We start from the raw sequence: 16,575 nt of genomic DNA on the forward strand, positions 1-16,575 counted from the left end.
GCTTTGTATAATGTCAAATTTGGTAGACCTCTACTTAATAATTATCAAGAAAGCAATCTAACTTTATTTTTTCCTTGAAAAAAGAAGTCATTTCTATTCCCCTGTAATTATTTTTGCAACAAGTGGCAACTTCCTGCATTGGACATACTGGGACATTTTATTTTAGAAATGAGGAATTAAATTCTTGCTAACTTATGGCTGATTTCATCCTGTTTATCACACTGTGGAAGCTACCTTGTTTCTCTCTTACACTCTACCTCATGCTAAGCCTCCTTTCTCTTTCCCAGCCCAGGTCTGTATATGTTTAAGCCATAAGAATGACTTTAAGGATTGGATGAGCAAAACCCATTTTGCTTTACCAGAAAAATGGTGTAAATGATGCAAGTAAATATTTAATTTCAGGACATCAATTCTAAGTAGTCCAAAGGCACATCCTTTGTAACAGGATCTGCAGAGGGTTCCAAGGAGAAATCGCTGTTTGTAACTTAGAATTGTACTTACCTCATGTCATAGCGGATTGAAGGCAAACATTAGATTCCCAGAGCATATCACTGCTATTATTTCCTTCTACACCCTTCTTTTCCTATCTGTCTGCTTCTATCCACCAAGTTAAAAAGCATCTCGTTTCACGATGCTAGCTCACTTCCAAGCTTTCTCTGCCTAAACTAGACTTTCCTGGTTTACCACTTTATCTGTTGTGGATAATTCTAGCAAGTCATGAGAGTCTGCTCCCCATTCTTTCATCCATTTACTTAATCAGCATTTACTGAAAGCTTGCTCTTTTCATTTTGCAAACTACCAGCGAGACAAGCATACATCTTGCCCTGAAGAAGCTCAGTGTAGAGGGCAGAGAGGCAAGTAAACAAGTAATTACCACACCCCACCGTACCCACTCCCTGTCTACTCACCTTGATCTGCCCTTCCCCCCAGAACCACAACAGAGGCTGTACCTCAGCGGCAGCCTTAAGCCCAGCACCCTGACCTTCGCCAATTCTCTGTGGCAGGAACTCACGAAAACCTGTGATTTTAAACAGGGAGAGACGTAGTCTGTTTCTGGTGTAAATGGTAAATTACTCAAGATTTGTACTTCGCAGACATCCAGAGGATACTCAACTAGAGTAGGGAGTAATAGCTTAGATGCCCATAGGGGGCAGGCAGTTAGCAACAAAGAATTAGAATGAGGAGGTCCGAGACAATAGGGGGTGGTGGAGACTGTGGCACGTTGGAGAACACATGTCCCATCCAGAGAGGTAAGTGCTTTGAAGTTCCCAGTCCCTTTTAGCCATATGGAATGTGGCTCCAGTATGGCCATATCTGATTTATCAAGGAAAGCTGAAAAGCTCGCTTTTATATGAAATCACCTGTTGGTATCTAATTCTAGATTTTTTTTTTTTTTCCCTTAAATGCTGTACTGACCAAACAGAACATGTCTGCATGTTGGGTTTCTGGCAACCACTTCATTTCCTTTGCTTTTATAAGAAGCATCTGTGTAGCATACTGCCTTGAGACTTGATTTCCACTTCTGACATTTCTACATGAAAATTGTTTAACCTTGAACAAGTTGTTTGATTTCCACTTTTGGCTTTTTTCCATAAAGGCCATTTAACCTTGAACAAGTCGCTTTTCCTTCTTCGGACCTCAGTTTGTTATCTGTACGAGAAGGGCAGGACCAGCCAATCTTGAAGTGCCTGAGTCTGGAAATCTATGGTTGCGGCACTGTTTGCATGCACAGGCATACCTCTTTTTATTACACTTGGCTTTATTGCACTTTGCAGATACTGCATTTTTTTTTTTTTTTTTACAAATTGAAGGTTTGTGGCAACGCTGTTCAAGCCAGACTATCAGTGCCATTTTTCCAACAGTATTTGCTCACTTCATGTCTCTGTGTCACGTTTTGGTAATTCTCACAATATTTCAAACTTTTTCATTATTACTATATTTGTTATGGTGATCTGTGATCAGTGATCTTTGATGTTACTATTGTAATTGTTTTGGGTTTTTTTAAGCAATAGAGTATTTTTTAATTAAGGTGTGTTCATTGATTTTTTAGACATAATGCTATTGCACACTAATAGACTATAGTGTAAACATAACTTTTATATGCACTGGGAAACCAAAAAATTCACCTTACTTGCTTTATTGTGATAATTGCTTTATTGTGGTGGCCTGGACCGAACCCACAATATCTCCAAGGTCTGCCTGTGATCACTTTGTTTACATCACTCTGTCCCTCTCTTCTTAGTCCCTTTGGCCAGTGAACAAAGGCTTGTTTTATTAGGTCAGAGCGTTCTTAAAAAGAGGCTTTCTATAAGGCCATGTAGAATCACTTTAGATATTGATTTGAAAGTTACAAAAGAGGACTCAGATGGCTGGTCCGCCCTGTGCTAGGTAAGGAATATGTCCAAGGCCATGTAGATTTTATTGACTTTTCTGAGTTAGGAAGCTCCTTTCTTTTTATATCTAAGTGGTAAATGATATCGTAGTAGCTAGGAAGACATAATCCACCATTACTATGAACTGTTTCTTCCCTTCTCACCAGTAGGGTCAGGTCATTAAAGCAATTAAGATCCTTGATCCCATGAACCACCAGAATCCCAAATCGGAGTGGCCATTGCTCATAGGATTTCAGCAAATCAGCATCTTCATGATCTATGCTAAGTTAAGATCGGCCTTCTCCTTGAGTTTGGCACTTAGTTGTTATTTGCATTAGAAAGTGGTTACTTAATCTGGTAATTTGTTTCAACAAACATTGCATAAGCCACCTGATATTTTAAACAATTTAAGCTCCAGAGGTAACAACAGCCCCGTAAAGGGTGTGTGTTAGCGGTGCTCTATGGAACATAAATTAAGAAGAGCGTTTTTCCAGCTGTAGTTGGGTATGTGGGTTGGTGTTTCAGCAAACTGCATAATCAGCACAAAACCCAGGTCATTAGAGTCTGCTGGCAGGAATCAGAAAATCTGCAAATCACTGGGAGAGCCCAGATACGCCTGGATGGAAGTGGTCCTTTGAAATCTGACTGTCTGTTTACAGCAATACCAGGGGATCATGACCTCCCAGGCAAGAATGAGCGATTGGTCTTATTCCCACTGCAGAGCTTGAGGCCTTCACTAGCACCTTACCTGCAAGCAACACATACACGGGTCCAGCGCATCTGATTGTGTCACTTTTCTATTTAGAAGCAACCCAGAGCCTCCCATTCCACTTAGAATAAGCTGCAGATTCCTTGCTGTGGCCGGCAAAGTCTTCATGATCTTGTTCCCACCTAGTTCCCTGACCTAATCACTGTCACTCTCGACTTTGCACACTCAGCTGCAGCCTCTCTGGCCTTAATGCTGGTCCTCAAACACCCCGACTTCCTTCCTACCTCAGGGCCCTTGCACTTGCTGTTTCCACTCCCTAGAAAGCTCTTGGCCCAGATCCTCTCATTGCCGGCCTCTTCTCATCATGCTCCAGTGCTCTGTGCTTTTGTGTTACTTTTTCGGAAAGGTCTTCCTGGACCATCGCAGATAACACACGTTCCCAGTTACTCTTTATCCTCTTAGGTGTTTTATTTTCTGCACAGTACTTGTTCTCATCCGGAAATTTATTATGTATTCACTGGTATATTTGCTTATTGTCTGTCTCTCCGAATATAAAATAGGCTTCACTGGGACAAAGATATTGTATATCCTGCCAGGTACGAACTGGGGACTTTGGGCAAGTTATGTGGGCTCTCTGAGCCTTAGTTTCATCACCTGTAAAATAGAAATACCAATAGAAGTGTGAATAACTGGGGTCGTATCTCCGTCTTAGGGATATTGTGGGGATGAAATGAGAAGAGCAAGGCCCTGACCTGTGACCCAGCACCTCCTCCCCCTTACAATGCTGGGGCTGAATAACCATCAATTCATTTCTCAATCTGTCAGTCAACCAATGTTTTACTATCCCAAAGTCCTTAAAACATAAACGATAATGCCCATTTTAGAAACGTGTGATATATAATGTATATAATTCTTTTTCTGTTTATGTGAACTTTTATTTCTATGAGTTTATAAATACATGTTTTCACCTAACTGTATCAGGTTATTTACATATTTGTACCTATATAATAATATTTGTTGATCTTATACCTTGAAATATTCTTTGAAAAGTCATTTTGAATGCGAATATTATATCGTACCCTACTTTATCTAACCATTGCCTTTTTATTGGACATTTAAGTTGCTTTCAGTTTTTTTACCCTGTATTAGTAGTACTTCCTTGAACATCTCTATGCATAAATACTTTACTGAACCTTTTTTTATTTTCTTAGAACCGAACCCCAGTAAGTGCAAATCATTCATTTCTTGAGTTTCTCTGTATCAGGGGTTCCATGTAGAGCACTATGGGGAATTCCAAGCAAGTCCAAAGCTCTTGAAGTCACACTGGTTGAGGAGATAAAGTTCAGACACGTGAAACAGTAGGAGGCAACCACAGCCAGTGTAAAATCAACTAAGGGCTAAACAATGTGATTGCAGACAAGGTGCTGGAGGAGTTCTGAGACAGAAAATCAGAGGGTGGCTGTAGCCCGAGAAGGCCTACATAGAAGGTTAGATTTGATGTGGGCCTGGGATTTGGGTTGGAAGGAGAGGAGAAGGCATTCCAGAGGTAGGAACCGCGTGAGTGAAGGCCTGGAGGCAGGGGCCAGCCAGCCTCTAAGCAGCCTGGGCTGTGGGCAAGAGCACCGGACAGATGCGGTGAGACAGCTTGGATGGAGCCAGGAGTAACAGTGCCGTCGTCATGTGCTGGGCACTTAACACGGAGGCTAAGGATTATTACCATCATTCCGAGCGCACAGGGGTCCACTCAGAACAACAATATGAGCCATTTGTACGAAAGACCGAAATGGAATCCAGATAACAGGTCCAGCTGCTCCAAATACCTCCCTCCCCCTGCAGTTAACATTTTACTACCCAACCGAGTAACTAATGAATCTGGCCCAGCATAAATCCCCAGGCACAAAGCCCTGCTTCAGGTCTGTGTCTAGACATCCAGACCTGAGTGCAGTTTGCACTTTGAGCATTCAGCACCTTATCACTTGTGAGAAATCAAGTTTAATGGGGAGGATGGGGAGGTGTGGCTCACCTCGCCCTCCCTCTGGCACAGTGACTGTAGAACGCGGGTCCCTTGGGTAATGACCGCATCAGGAGATGGAAAGGTCGTCACAGTGTTTGTTCTGTGGCTCTGGTCGTTCTGAAGCACTGACTGGGAGGTTTCTCCGTCTCATTGCAGGCTGTGTTTTGTGAAGCTCAAGCTTCTAATGATAGCCATTGAGTACAAGTCCGCCAACCGAGAGAGCCGGTAAGTTTGCCGTGACCCAGCGGCTGGCTGACGTTTATGATGGTAAGAGTGCAGACTGGGAACGTTCAGTCCACTTCTTCCTTACGCATTATTTATTTGTTTGGAACCCTAATGCAACACCTCTCTGACTCGAAGGCACATTTCAAGGTGTGTTCAGGCAGACACTGCCGCTTCTATCCCAGGCACGCCTGGGATCCCAAGCCCCACTGGGCACCCAAAGAGTATTTCTCCGGGGGAAAGGGATGAGGCATCCAGATCTCTAACCGATCATGCCAACTTACACTTTTCACCCTCTAAGTATAAAACCGGGGACAGACCCTGCGCTTAAACCCGTTTTTACTGCTGTGATCAAAAAGCAGGTGGACTCTGGCCTCCTTCATAGCAGGCATGGGGCAGAGTCGTGATGGGAGTTTCCAGCTCTCTTGATAGCCAAATTACGAGCAGCCTATTGTGTACCATATGTTTCTCTCCCGGTGCAACTGAAATCCATGTGGCATGAATATCAGCTTCATGGAAATTAGCCAGGAGAGCAGGGCTTGGAGGCAGGAGCCCTCTTTATTTATTTATTTTGCACTTAATTATGTGCAAATCAGACCGATGAGGGACTGGGTCTGGTCGAAATAGATAACACCCCAGTCAATATATGAGTTTGCACTGAAAGAATTAATTAATAATTAATTAATTAATTACTGCGTTGCATTAACAAGGAATTTTGTCGGAGTACTGTATGCATTACAGACATAAGAGAGATGATTTTTGCTCCCCAGTTCTTATCAATAGTTTTGGAAGAAAGAGCTCACTGAGAAATGCTCAGGCTTGTGTCCTCTGAAAGGACAACCATGCTTTTTTCCTAGCTGTGCTAAAAAGTCTTCCTTTAGGTGCCCAAGGGAAGGGTGCAGATACCCTCCGACATACGCCTTAATAACTGAGCAGAGTGCAGGATGAGACTAGAAGGTTCCTGCTATCATCATTTAAGGAGTTTTCATTATCTGGGTGAATGACTCAATAAAGCCCCAAATGTGCAGTCCGTGTCTCTATGACCAACAACAAAAAAAAAACAAAACAAACACTGGATTGGAAGCCAGTCAACCCAATGTTCTCTGTTACCTTACCCACCAGATCAGATTGCTCCCAAAGTCAATCTGATCACATGTTAAACTATTTTGAAAATCCAAATCAACCAAAAGGAAAACAAAATGGTAGATTTGGTGGCCACATGGTAGACCATGGTTGTAGCAGTTAACAACTATTTATGCAGATATACATTTTCCTTCTCTGTGCTGGCAAAGTGAAAAATGTTATTTGCAAAAAACCCGAGTGTCCTTGGCGCTTTGCTGTTCAACAGATAAAGTGGATGTTTCTGGGATTGCGGCTTGCCCATGTTGTTGCCAGTACACACCTGTACCTCTGTAGGGGAAATGTGTATCCTGGGTTTCTGCAAATGATATTCTTCATGTTGCCAAGTCAGTAAATCTTTGTGTAATTCAGTGTTCTCTCTTTATCACTTCTGTGCATCTCTTTAAAAAAATAAAGTCACGATGCAGGTGATCCTGAATAGTGCTTCTCCACCATTCTGGAATAATTTCATGGCAGGAGACTGCACCCTGAACCTTGACCAGCCATCTTCCACCTGCCATCTTTTGGTCACAAGGAGGGAAAGAGAAAGACTGTTAATGGTTCGGTGTGAATCCACTGTCACCATTCTAAGAAAAATAACTCAGAGCTTTCTCTGAAGACACAATCTCTTCTTTGATGGATGTTCCCATTAATTCACAAATCTGAGATGTTTTCAACAAAGCCAGATTTATACATACAGATAGTAGTTTTTTAGAATTTCCTTTTTCAGGAAAGGGAGAAAAGAACTTGTTTGGCTTGGTTTTGGCTTTCTGTGTGCAGCTGCCAGCTTTAATCCTCAAACGTGGCTTGGTCTCAGTGTGGAGGCACATCGGTTCTTCTGGAAAAAGGTGTGCTGGAGGGAATGTGGAACATGCCTCCGAGAAAACACAGGACTTAAACACAATATCCATGTTAAAAAGAACTGAGTTTCTGACCTTCCTGACATAATAGTTTTGATTTTGTTTTTCATTTAAAAATGTCCCATTTCCCTTCCTCTCCCATTTCCTAAGTGATCGGGTGTGAAAATTCGGAGAACCCCGCTTCTCTTTTCCACGCCCACCCCGTGCCTCCGACCTGTGTGAACTGCCTCCTTTGTTGCTGTTATCCCATGATACTGTTTCCATGCTTTGTTGAAAAACCTTGTTTTCACACACATCCTTCAGATAATTTGAAACAAAGGTTTTATTCCTTCTATCCTTCTGGTGTCAGTCAATTTATTATCCAATTGTTTGATTTTCAATTCTTTTCTTGTCGTTTTGCAGAAGCCGAAAGCGGTATGCTCTCTTCGTTAACTTTCCTCCCAACTTCCACCCTCCGTCTTCACGTCTAACCACAGGACTAACCCTTTGCCAAGAATTCAGGAAGACAGAGATTATACATATATGTGTATATGTATATATAATCTCATTCCCTTGTCTAGTATATACATATATATGTATATATATGTCTTTTTATATACAAACCTCTCTCCAACCAGAGTCCATAAAAATTGAAAGTAGCATATTACTTTTCTTGTTTGATTTGTTGATTCTTTTGGATGACGCACTAACTTCTTTGCAGGAAACCTACACAAAAACAGAGGCCCAATCCTGTTTTCAGTCATGGCACCACCGATGGGAACAAATGCTATTAGAGTTGACAAAGGAGGACGCTTCTCTCCAGCCCTTGGTGTCTGTTTCTGTCCTGTCCTGATGTGTCTTGGTGCCATTTGTCTGCATACCACATCCACGTTCCCAGTGACCTCCTCTGCCCTGTGTCCGGTTTCCCATTTGTAGAGCTGAATTTGTGTCCGTTTATCCACAAAACAGAGACCAAGCCCTTACACTTAACTCTTTTTCCTTACGCTAATTTTGATGATAACATTTGGCATACTTTCTCTCTGGGCCAGTACTCAGTACAGACTTAGAACACTGCTACTAAATCTCCACATCATCACATTTGATTTACTGAATGAGTACTGTTTATTGAGATGAATTCATCATGGCTTTCTTTCTTCCCAGTGTGTTTGGGCATATTTCTTAATATGAAGTATCTCAGCTTTCACCATGTGACCTCACCCTGTTTTGCTGCTGTTTTACGTTGCACGAAGCATGACCAAATCCTCATCGATAGATTTTTTTTCAACTCTTTGGGTTAATATTTCCAGTGGCATTTTCTCGAAGACAGTACTGTTGAAAACATACTATTGAGATGCCTACTCGTTCATCTTCTCTAGAGTTGTTTTGCTCTGTGATTGTAATCACTGTCATGTGTTTGTGTTTGTGTTTGTAATTGTGTGTGTGTGTGTGTGTGTGTGTATTTGTCTGGAACTCTTTCCAAAGTCAGATTCTTCTGCGATTTTCTTGAGTAGAGGTGGCTTCCTGTCAGTTTGGTATTATTGATATGATCCAACTGCGAGAAGTTACTGCAACACTTTGCATCTTCAAAGGTCCACAGTGGTTGCACCTCTGCTGTTGGCTTTTGGCCTTTGAGTGCTTTTATCTTGTGGTGAAGGCATGTTGTGACGTAGGCATGACTTGTCCTGAAGCGTATCAGAAAGTGACACGGCTTGCTCCCAGAACCAAATATCCAGCATGGTCCTTCCCAAATGAACTCTCTTCCCCATCCCATATGGCTACTCTTTTCCTTATGTGCAAAATAGATTTAAAAATGCCATTTCTAAAATTAACGAGATGGATTCAGGCTAAACAAGTCCTTGCCCCTGTCATTGGCAGACCACAGTGGCAGTCATTTGAGTGTGACCAACTGGGAGCAATCTTTATTATGCTGTCTCTGTGTCAGTGAATTGGGCTCAAATATATTGAACCATGGACTACACACTGTGCTCTTACATATATTCTGTAAGAAAAGTGCGTGTGTCTAGTTGTGTGGGACTCCAGCAGAATATATTTTAAAGCATAGAAGTAATGAAAAGTGTCAGAAAGGCAATAAGATTTGAGATTTGGGGTTTCTGTAGGCTGTGCCCTAACACAGTCCATAAACTGCAGGGCAACAATTGGGTCAAACAAAGTCCCGTGCAATAGCAATCATCTGTGACCTTGTGTGGTCAGAAAGGCCACTTCCCAGTGGCGTGATTCATCTGGGCACAGCATGAACTGAAATTCTAGATGGTTCTTATCTTCTTGCTCTAGTTAATGAAGTCCCATTAGCTTGCTAGACACAAATATAATTACCATGTTATCAAGTACAAACTATCTTCTCATGTGAGTGATATTTTTGTAATTGCTCAGGGAATGGTACGCTACACCTATCAAAATTGGGGGGCGGGGAGGAGAGAAATATGCACCTGTCATATTTATCCATAATGGATAAAAGTTTCCTTTAAAAAAATATCTGTTTCAGTTGAATTACTGATCCTTGGTTGTCTCCAAAAACAGCAAACAAGTAAAGTTTATGATGACTGAAGAAGGGATAACTAGATGTTTCCCAGTTGTTATGCGTGAGTGGTGGAGAAAGGGAATAAATCATTTTGCCCCATCAAGCCCCAAATCTCCAACCTGACCAACGTTCAGCAAGAGATACACCATGAAATGAGTTGCAGCTTGAGAGCTGGAGCTCCCTTCCCGGAGGAACCCGACAGGGTGTTTCCCTGTTAGACTGAGCCCTGCTAGCAGTTTCATGTGAATGTATTTCATGTTTAGGAACTCATATTTCAGTTTCTAAGTGAGTGGTGTTTTCAATATTGAAATCAATTGTTCCAACTCCCCAAGTGACATGCCGTTTATATATCTGTATATTTACATATTTATACTTAATGCACCTGGGAGATTGTTAGCTCATTTGCCAACCCCTAGAAGAGGTGTGGTCACTCCTTTGATAGGCCCGACTGGTAAGAATTGCAGCTTGCTCTTTGAAAGAACAGCTGTGACTACCTTTCTCTTTATTAGAGAGGGAAAGAAGACACTTTTGGAACTGAGACCACTGCTTATGGTTTTCATTCGTTCAACAGATAGTTGAAATGTGCCTATTGCATGCAGGGCTCTAAGCTGGCTACTATGAGAAACTTGTTTACAAAAGTAAATAAAATAGGATTATGTTTTTCACTCTTTTACTTAACTATGGGTTCCCTACAGAAAATACATCTTTGCTTCATGGAGTGGATAAGGGGCCAAAGAATAAGTCTAGATACAGAACTAGTTTGAGAGCAAAGGAAAAAAAGAGAGAGAGAGAAGAATCCTTGGGGAAGGGACCACACCAGCCCTTTGCCTCCAGCTGTTACTGAATGTTTTCAGTTGAAATTAACAAGGTCATAAAAGAAAGAGGATAATTTATAGTTCCTTGAACTGAGAGAAAGTCCACCCCTGCCAAGAAGATGTCCCCATTGGAATTCTGCTAATTGATATATGGACTTTTTTCTTAGAGATTTTCTTGATTCTTCACATGACACATCTTGAAGTTTATCTCTGATAAGCTAGTGAATTAGACAAAATTGGAGCAAAAGCCTGATTTAAAGTGAGGCACAAGGAGGGAGACTTTTGGCAGCCGTAAGAGCCAAACAAACTTAACATTGGATAGTCTTTTGAGATCAAAGATCTTTGGCAAGATTTACATATTCACATTAGAAGGTCAATAACATATTCTAAGGGTAGCAGGCATTTGGCAGGAAAAAAAGTTACTTCTGTCTAGGATCCTTATCTTTTTATATTTTCAAAGAGAGGAGGATTTACTCTATTTAAACTTTCTAGATTTGGAATGTGGATAGAAGACTGAATGTCTAAAATATCAAAAAGAGTAACATATTTCCTCAGAGAGACTTTGAAACTTAGTACCCTTACACAGGAAGTATTATATGCAAAGGTCCCTTGAAATCAGGGGCACCTGCTTCTTTACCAAACCCTTAAATCTGTGAGTGGAATCCAGCACAGCGAGCTTCCTTAGGTATCTAGATGTCTTTCCTTCATTGTTCTCGAGAGCTGACCTCAGTCTTTCAATTCCTGCCCAGAAGGCTGCCTTAGCCTGATCTGTATACTGCAAATGATGCAGCCTCACATCATTACATAGAGATGATATAAAGCCTCTCCCCTCTGTCCAGAAGAGAACTAGAGGGCATCCTGGAATCCCATGGTCAGTGATGTCCTTGGAGGTGCTTTCGGTACCTGAACAATCAGCCATAAGCTTTAAAGAACAGAGAGATACTCCACTGTGCAACCAATAGGCAGTCCAGATGAGCCCATCTCCAGATGTGGCGTGGAGATAAAATGTTTCAGGTACTGCAGTCGATACAGAGGTCTTTCAATGCCACTGGGATGCCTCCTAGGTAGTTTATTAGCACCAAAGGCAAAACGAGAGCTGTGATGCTGTGAGAAATTATCTACCTCTTGTTTAGTTGTTGTAATTACCTGGCTTACTATTAATAGTGACCATGTATTAAGAACCTACTATGTGGCCCTCACTCTGCACATAGTATGTACTTTAATTCTCTTAGTGACACTTTAAGCTAGTGATTATTCACCCCATTTTACAGATGAGGATAGTGAGGTTTATCGGCAGGTACATGCCCAAGGCCAGGACCTGAGCTCGGCTGCCCGACACAGGCACCTGCTCCCTTAACGGCAGTGAAACTGAGATTTGAACACAAATCTGCTCTACATCAGTGCCCAAAATCTTTCCCCTCCACCACACTAAATTGACTAAAACAAGGCTTGAAGGCTGTAATAAATTATCTCAACCTGCCATCTCCGGAATGACAGTCCCGAATTCTCACTGTATGCCAATTCTTATTCACTGTTGCTAAAGAACAAAGGAAATGAAAAGAAACTTTCCATTGATGGGAACCATGACACAATGGGCTTGATCACTGGCGTGCAATTAATGAAGCGTATGATGTAAAAAAGGGAAACAGGGTTCTGTGCGAGGCTTGTTTTGCGCATATGTGTCACCAAGACATTGATGAGTGTCAAATTTCCTCTTTTGAATTGCATTGTTAAAATCATGATAGGATTTTTTTTCACTCAGAAGCTTTTTTTACACCCTTATATGAATACACATCAAAATGTAGGCTTATCCAACTTTAAGGAATTAGTTCCTTTAAACTCCAGAAGAACCCAGAACTTTTCATATATGTCCCTATATATTATTCTGGAGTGTATAGTTCTTCACCCTGTAACTTTTTATCTCATTATAGACAGGGTATTTTGATAAGTAGTCCTGTGTTCCATTCCATGGGGCCAGCTAAAGTGATAATTTTGGCATTTTGGGGGCATTTTTTTGCAATAATAAATAATAAAAATAATCACTAATATGCATTGAGCTTCCTGTGCGTCATCTCCCTTAATCCTCTGAAAAAAAGACTGTGTTTATCTTCATCTCCATCTCATAGGTGAGGCAATTGAGTTCTAGGAAGATTTAGTACCTTGCCCAAAGTCAGACAGCTACTGAATGGCAGGGCTGGAATTTGGACATAATTTCTGATTGCAGAACCAGGGCACAGAAGAACTGCCATGCAGGCAAGGGGGCAGGAGAGTGCAAAATCCAGCATCCTGCCTTTCTACAACATTCCACTTATTTGGATTTGAAAAAGGGATCCATCTAAACTGTGATAAACTCTGACCCTTTTCCTCCCATGATCCTGAAAAGTCAGAGGGCTCTTAAACCAAGGTGAAGGGCTGTAGTAGGGGTGATTGGGAGGTGCCTGTATGGAGCTTCTGCCCCTCGCAAGCTGTGCTGTTGGCATGGCCTGCTGCTTCCTGACTGGCGAGGAATCTCACTGTTGTCTGTGGTTCTAGGGCAGAACACTCAAATCTTCATGGACTCTTGCTATTATTTAGTGTTAATCACAACGACGTCACAGGATTGGTTTCCCCCGGTCAGGTCTTGTTATGGGTAATGATGGAACTTCTGGTGACCGCAGACATTTTGCAGTAATGATCTGCTGTGAGTTCTCCGAACAGAACAAAGGTTCATCTGGGTCCTTCCTGTCTCGCTACAGACACATCACTCTGTTGGCCGCGGCACTTTCTGGGAATGGTTTTACCAGCAGTTAAAGATTACACGTTAAATACCATTCTCTGTTTTGATTGTTTTAGACAGTCGAGGACTTCCTTTAGCCTGATTCCAAACATCTATTACCTTAAACACCAGCTTTTCAGATCAAAGAATACCTCTGTCGTATCTAGTGCTGCATTTACAATGCCTCAATTCCGTGTCCATTAAGCCCAAAGCCTCATCTCAGTCTCTGTGTCAGATAGCCCTGTATTCTGCTTTTGATCTGAAGACAATTAAACTTGTTTGTTTCATCCATTTATTAGATTAGGATACACTTATCTCTTCTGTCAGTCCAAGCACAACTTGGTCAGCTAATCTATTTATACCACTTTGAAATAGGACAGGATATATTTAGGTTCATACTTCCCCGCAGGGGAAGTTTTTTTAGGGATAATTTGCATTCGTTTTCTAATTACAGTTGGCCCCAATCAGGATATACTAGACACATACCTTAATCAAACACTCCCATACATCTTTGTAAACAGCAGACTGGAATCATTAAGTATTTCCAACTGCTGGCATTTTTCTTTCTCATTGTTAGGGTAGGTCCAATTCTTTCTACCCAGGCTGCACATGGAATCCACTTCCATGTCCTTATCAGTGTCATGCAGATGTTCTGTTTGCTTCTGCATTGGTTACAGGTGTCCCGTACCATTCCCTGCAGTAGTATGTGGTGTGCATATATGTATGTTTCTGTATGCATATAGGGGTCCCATTAATGCTCTGTCATCTAATGGAAAATTAGCGTAGCCATAGCTCTATTAAACCAATAACACTCAACACTGACTGTCAACAGCAATTTCCAAAAGGATATATTATTAGGAACTTTGCTTCAAATCAGAAGCCCATGGCAATCCCATTGTACAAACCTGGCCCTAAAACCTGGATTTGCTTTGATATCTGCAACTGGGAGTATGCCAACCTGGGAACTGGGCAGCAGACCTTTATGATGGCGTTATCCAATTAAATGTGTGGGACAGTGGATGTCAGGCTGTAGACAAAATCTTTGCGGAAAGCATTAGACTAGTGGGCCCCCTATAAAGTTAACAGTACGGTGTAGCCTTCAAGGTTTTCTTCAGAACACGATCTCATAACTATGTCTTCTTTGTTTGTTTTTGTTCACTGAGCAGTATATTAATTAATCCTGGAAACCACCTTAAGATCCAAGAAGGTACTTTAGGATTTTTCATCGCAAGCGATGCCAAAGAAGTTAAAAGGTAAGGGTTTATTTTCACTTGCCTTCCTTTTTGGCTCAGACATATGTATCTCCATCCACTGAGATATGCTTTCAATGTGTACCGGGCCCTAACCCCGAAGCCTCTTAACATGTCTGTGGGCATCAAATGGTGCTGAATCTTAGGGAAAAGAGAGTGTGCTTTCAAATGCTTTCATGGATTCCTCTTCACACAATGAATTCCACACCTTTGAATTAGAATAATAACATTTTAGATCTAGGAGGCCCTAGATACCTGCTCTTTCATTTTCCAGGGGAGGAAAGTGAGTCCCAGGGAGCCTAAGTGATGGTTCAAGATCATCCTGATTCTTGATGACCCAGAACAACACAACATAGGATAACCGGCCCCTTGTCTAGTGCTGTTTCCTTAATATTATCCAGACAGATTTACTCGAGAATTAACCGTTTTCTACTTTAAGTGCCACATGGAATCTCAAAAGGTTTGGAGTAATTTCAGATGAAATACTAAACCGGCTGTATTTTTATTGGTGGCCTTCTAGGTAAGTGGCTGAAGTTGTCAGGTTCACTTCTTAAGCTTCTATAGGTACAGCCCAGGATTTCACTGGCCTCAGTGTTTCATGACACTCTTATTAGTATCCTCAAACTTGTTTAAGCAGCCCAGGAAATCATAGGGTTTTTTGCAGAACACCATGGAGTTATTGTTATGTTTGATTCTAGCCTGTGAACTAGGAAAAACTTACTGGTAGAAACTGTGACTCAGATGGTCAGACAGGTCACTCAGCTCAACAACAATGTTGCATAAAATATTTTAAATAAATGATGAATTGTCAAGATCTATCATTTTTATATAAGCCTATTGTCTTCATTCAGTGAGCTCCTCCTCAAAGCCAGGCCTGTGCTAGGTGATCTGTGTTCTTTAATGCTACTCCTCAAAATAACCTGGTGAGGTAGGTCTTCTAAAGCTCTTCAGGCTTTGGTTTCCTCACCTGTGAAATTGAGACAAGTGATTTGTTCAAGGCCATGCAGCACATAAGCAAGTGGCAGAGCCCAATTAGAACTGGTCTTTCCTTTTCTAAAACCCACATTTTCGACCACACTTAATAATACTAGCAAATTCTTATGCAGAGTTCAGTGTGCGCCTGCACTGTTTTAAGAACCAGGTACCAGGTGTTGATGAACTCATTTAATCCTCTCGACAAACTCAGACAGTTACCATTACTATTCCCATTTACATGCAAGGAAACTGAGGCGCAGGTTGGTTAACTAACTTGCCCAAAGCCACACTGCTAGTGTAAAGTCAGGATTTAAAACCAGGAAGTCCCGTTCCAGAGCTTATGTTCTTAATTATTTGCCAAGAGGTGAGCCTGCCACGCGGAGTACAGACCTATGAGATTTGATAACTCACACTTATTTTCTTCTTCTTCACCCACTCTTAAAAACTAGCCATACTAGTTATAAAAGCTTTTAGGAAAAAATGGGGTGCAGAGCAAAAAAAATATCCTTGAGATTGAGGAATCTAATGATTTAAGTTTACTTCTGGAAATTGGGAAAGGATTGCCATTATTCAGGTGTGGAAGAGGAAAACCTCTTTGTCTAGTTCCTGGACCCTCACCTTTTCCAGGAGTACCCCTGAAACGGGGGTCACCTGAGAGAGGCAAGTGTGAGGGTAAATGAGACTGAAGCCCCTCCAGGTCTTCTGGGAGAGAAGGTTGTGCCCCCGTCCAAACTGCGAGGCACAAAAGCTGGAAACAGCAGCACAGCACCATGCATGGGGGCTGGGAGCACAGCGGCACCATCGATCACAGGTACCTCCCAGATAGCAAATATAATATGAAGCTCCCATTTGTGTAATTCTATTTCCTATTGCATCTCTCACTAATGAATGTCACAAATACCAGGCAGTCCAAAAAACAAATTACCTCCTGTATTAGGGAGTGCAATATGTCTCATTTCAGTGCTT

The 16,575-nt window shown here is 41.7% G+C and overlaps 2 protein-coding genes across 11 annotated transcripts in view; one reads left to right on the forward strand and one right to left on the reverse strand.

Annotated features, from left to right (window-relative positions):
* The window catches only part of KCNMA1 (potassium calcium-activated channel subfamily M alpha 1), a 786,057-nt gene that overhangs the window by 623,860 nt on the left and 145,622 nt on the right, over nt 1-16,575 (forward strand). For all 10 annotated transcript variants that reach the window (XM_059899168.1, XM_059899169.1, XM_059899170.1 and 7 more), the window contains 2 exons: nt 5,252-5,320; nt 14,551-14,637. In XM_059899168.1, the coding sequence (XP_059755151.1) occupies nt 5,252-5,320; nt 14,551-14,637 (156 nt within the window). The remainder of the gene's footprint in view (nt 1-5,251; nt 5,321-14,550; nt 14,638-16,575) is intronic.
* The window catches only part of LRMDA (leucine rich melanocyte differentiation associated), a 1,782,822-nt gene that overhangs the window by 124,013 nt on the left and 1,642,234 nt on the right, over nt 1-16,575 (reverse strand). The window lies entirely within an intron of this gene.

Source organism: Balaenoptera ricei, chromosome 16 (genome assembly GCF_028023285.1).
Source record: "Balaenoptera ricei isolate mBalRic1 chromosome 16, mBalRic1.hap2, whole genome shotgun sequence".
NCBI lineage: Eukaryota > Metazoa > Chordata > Mammalia > Artiodactyla > Balaenopteridae > Balaenoptera > Balaenoptera ricei.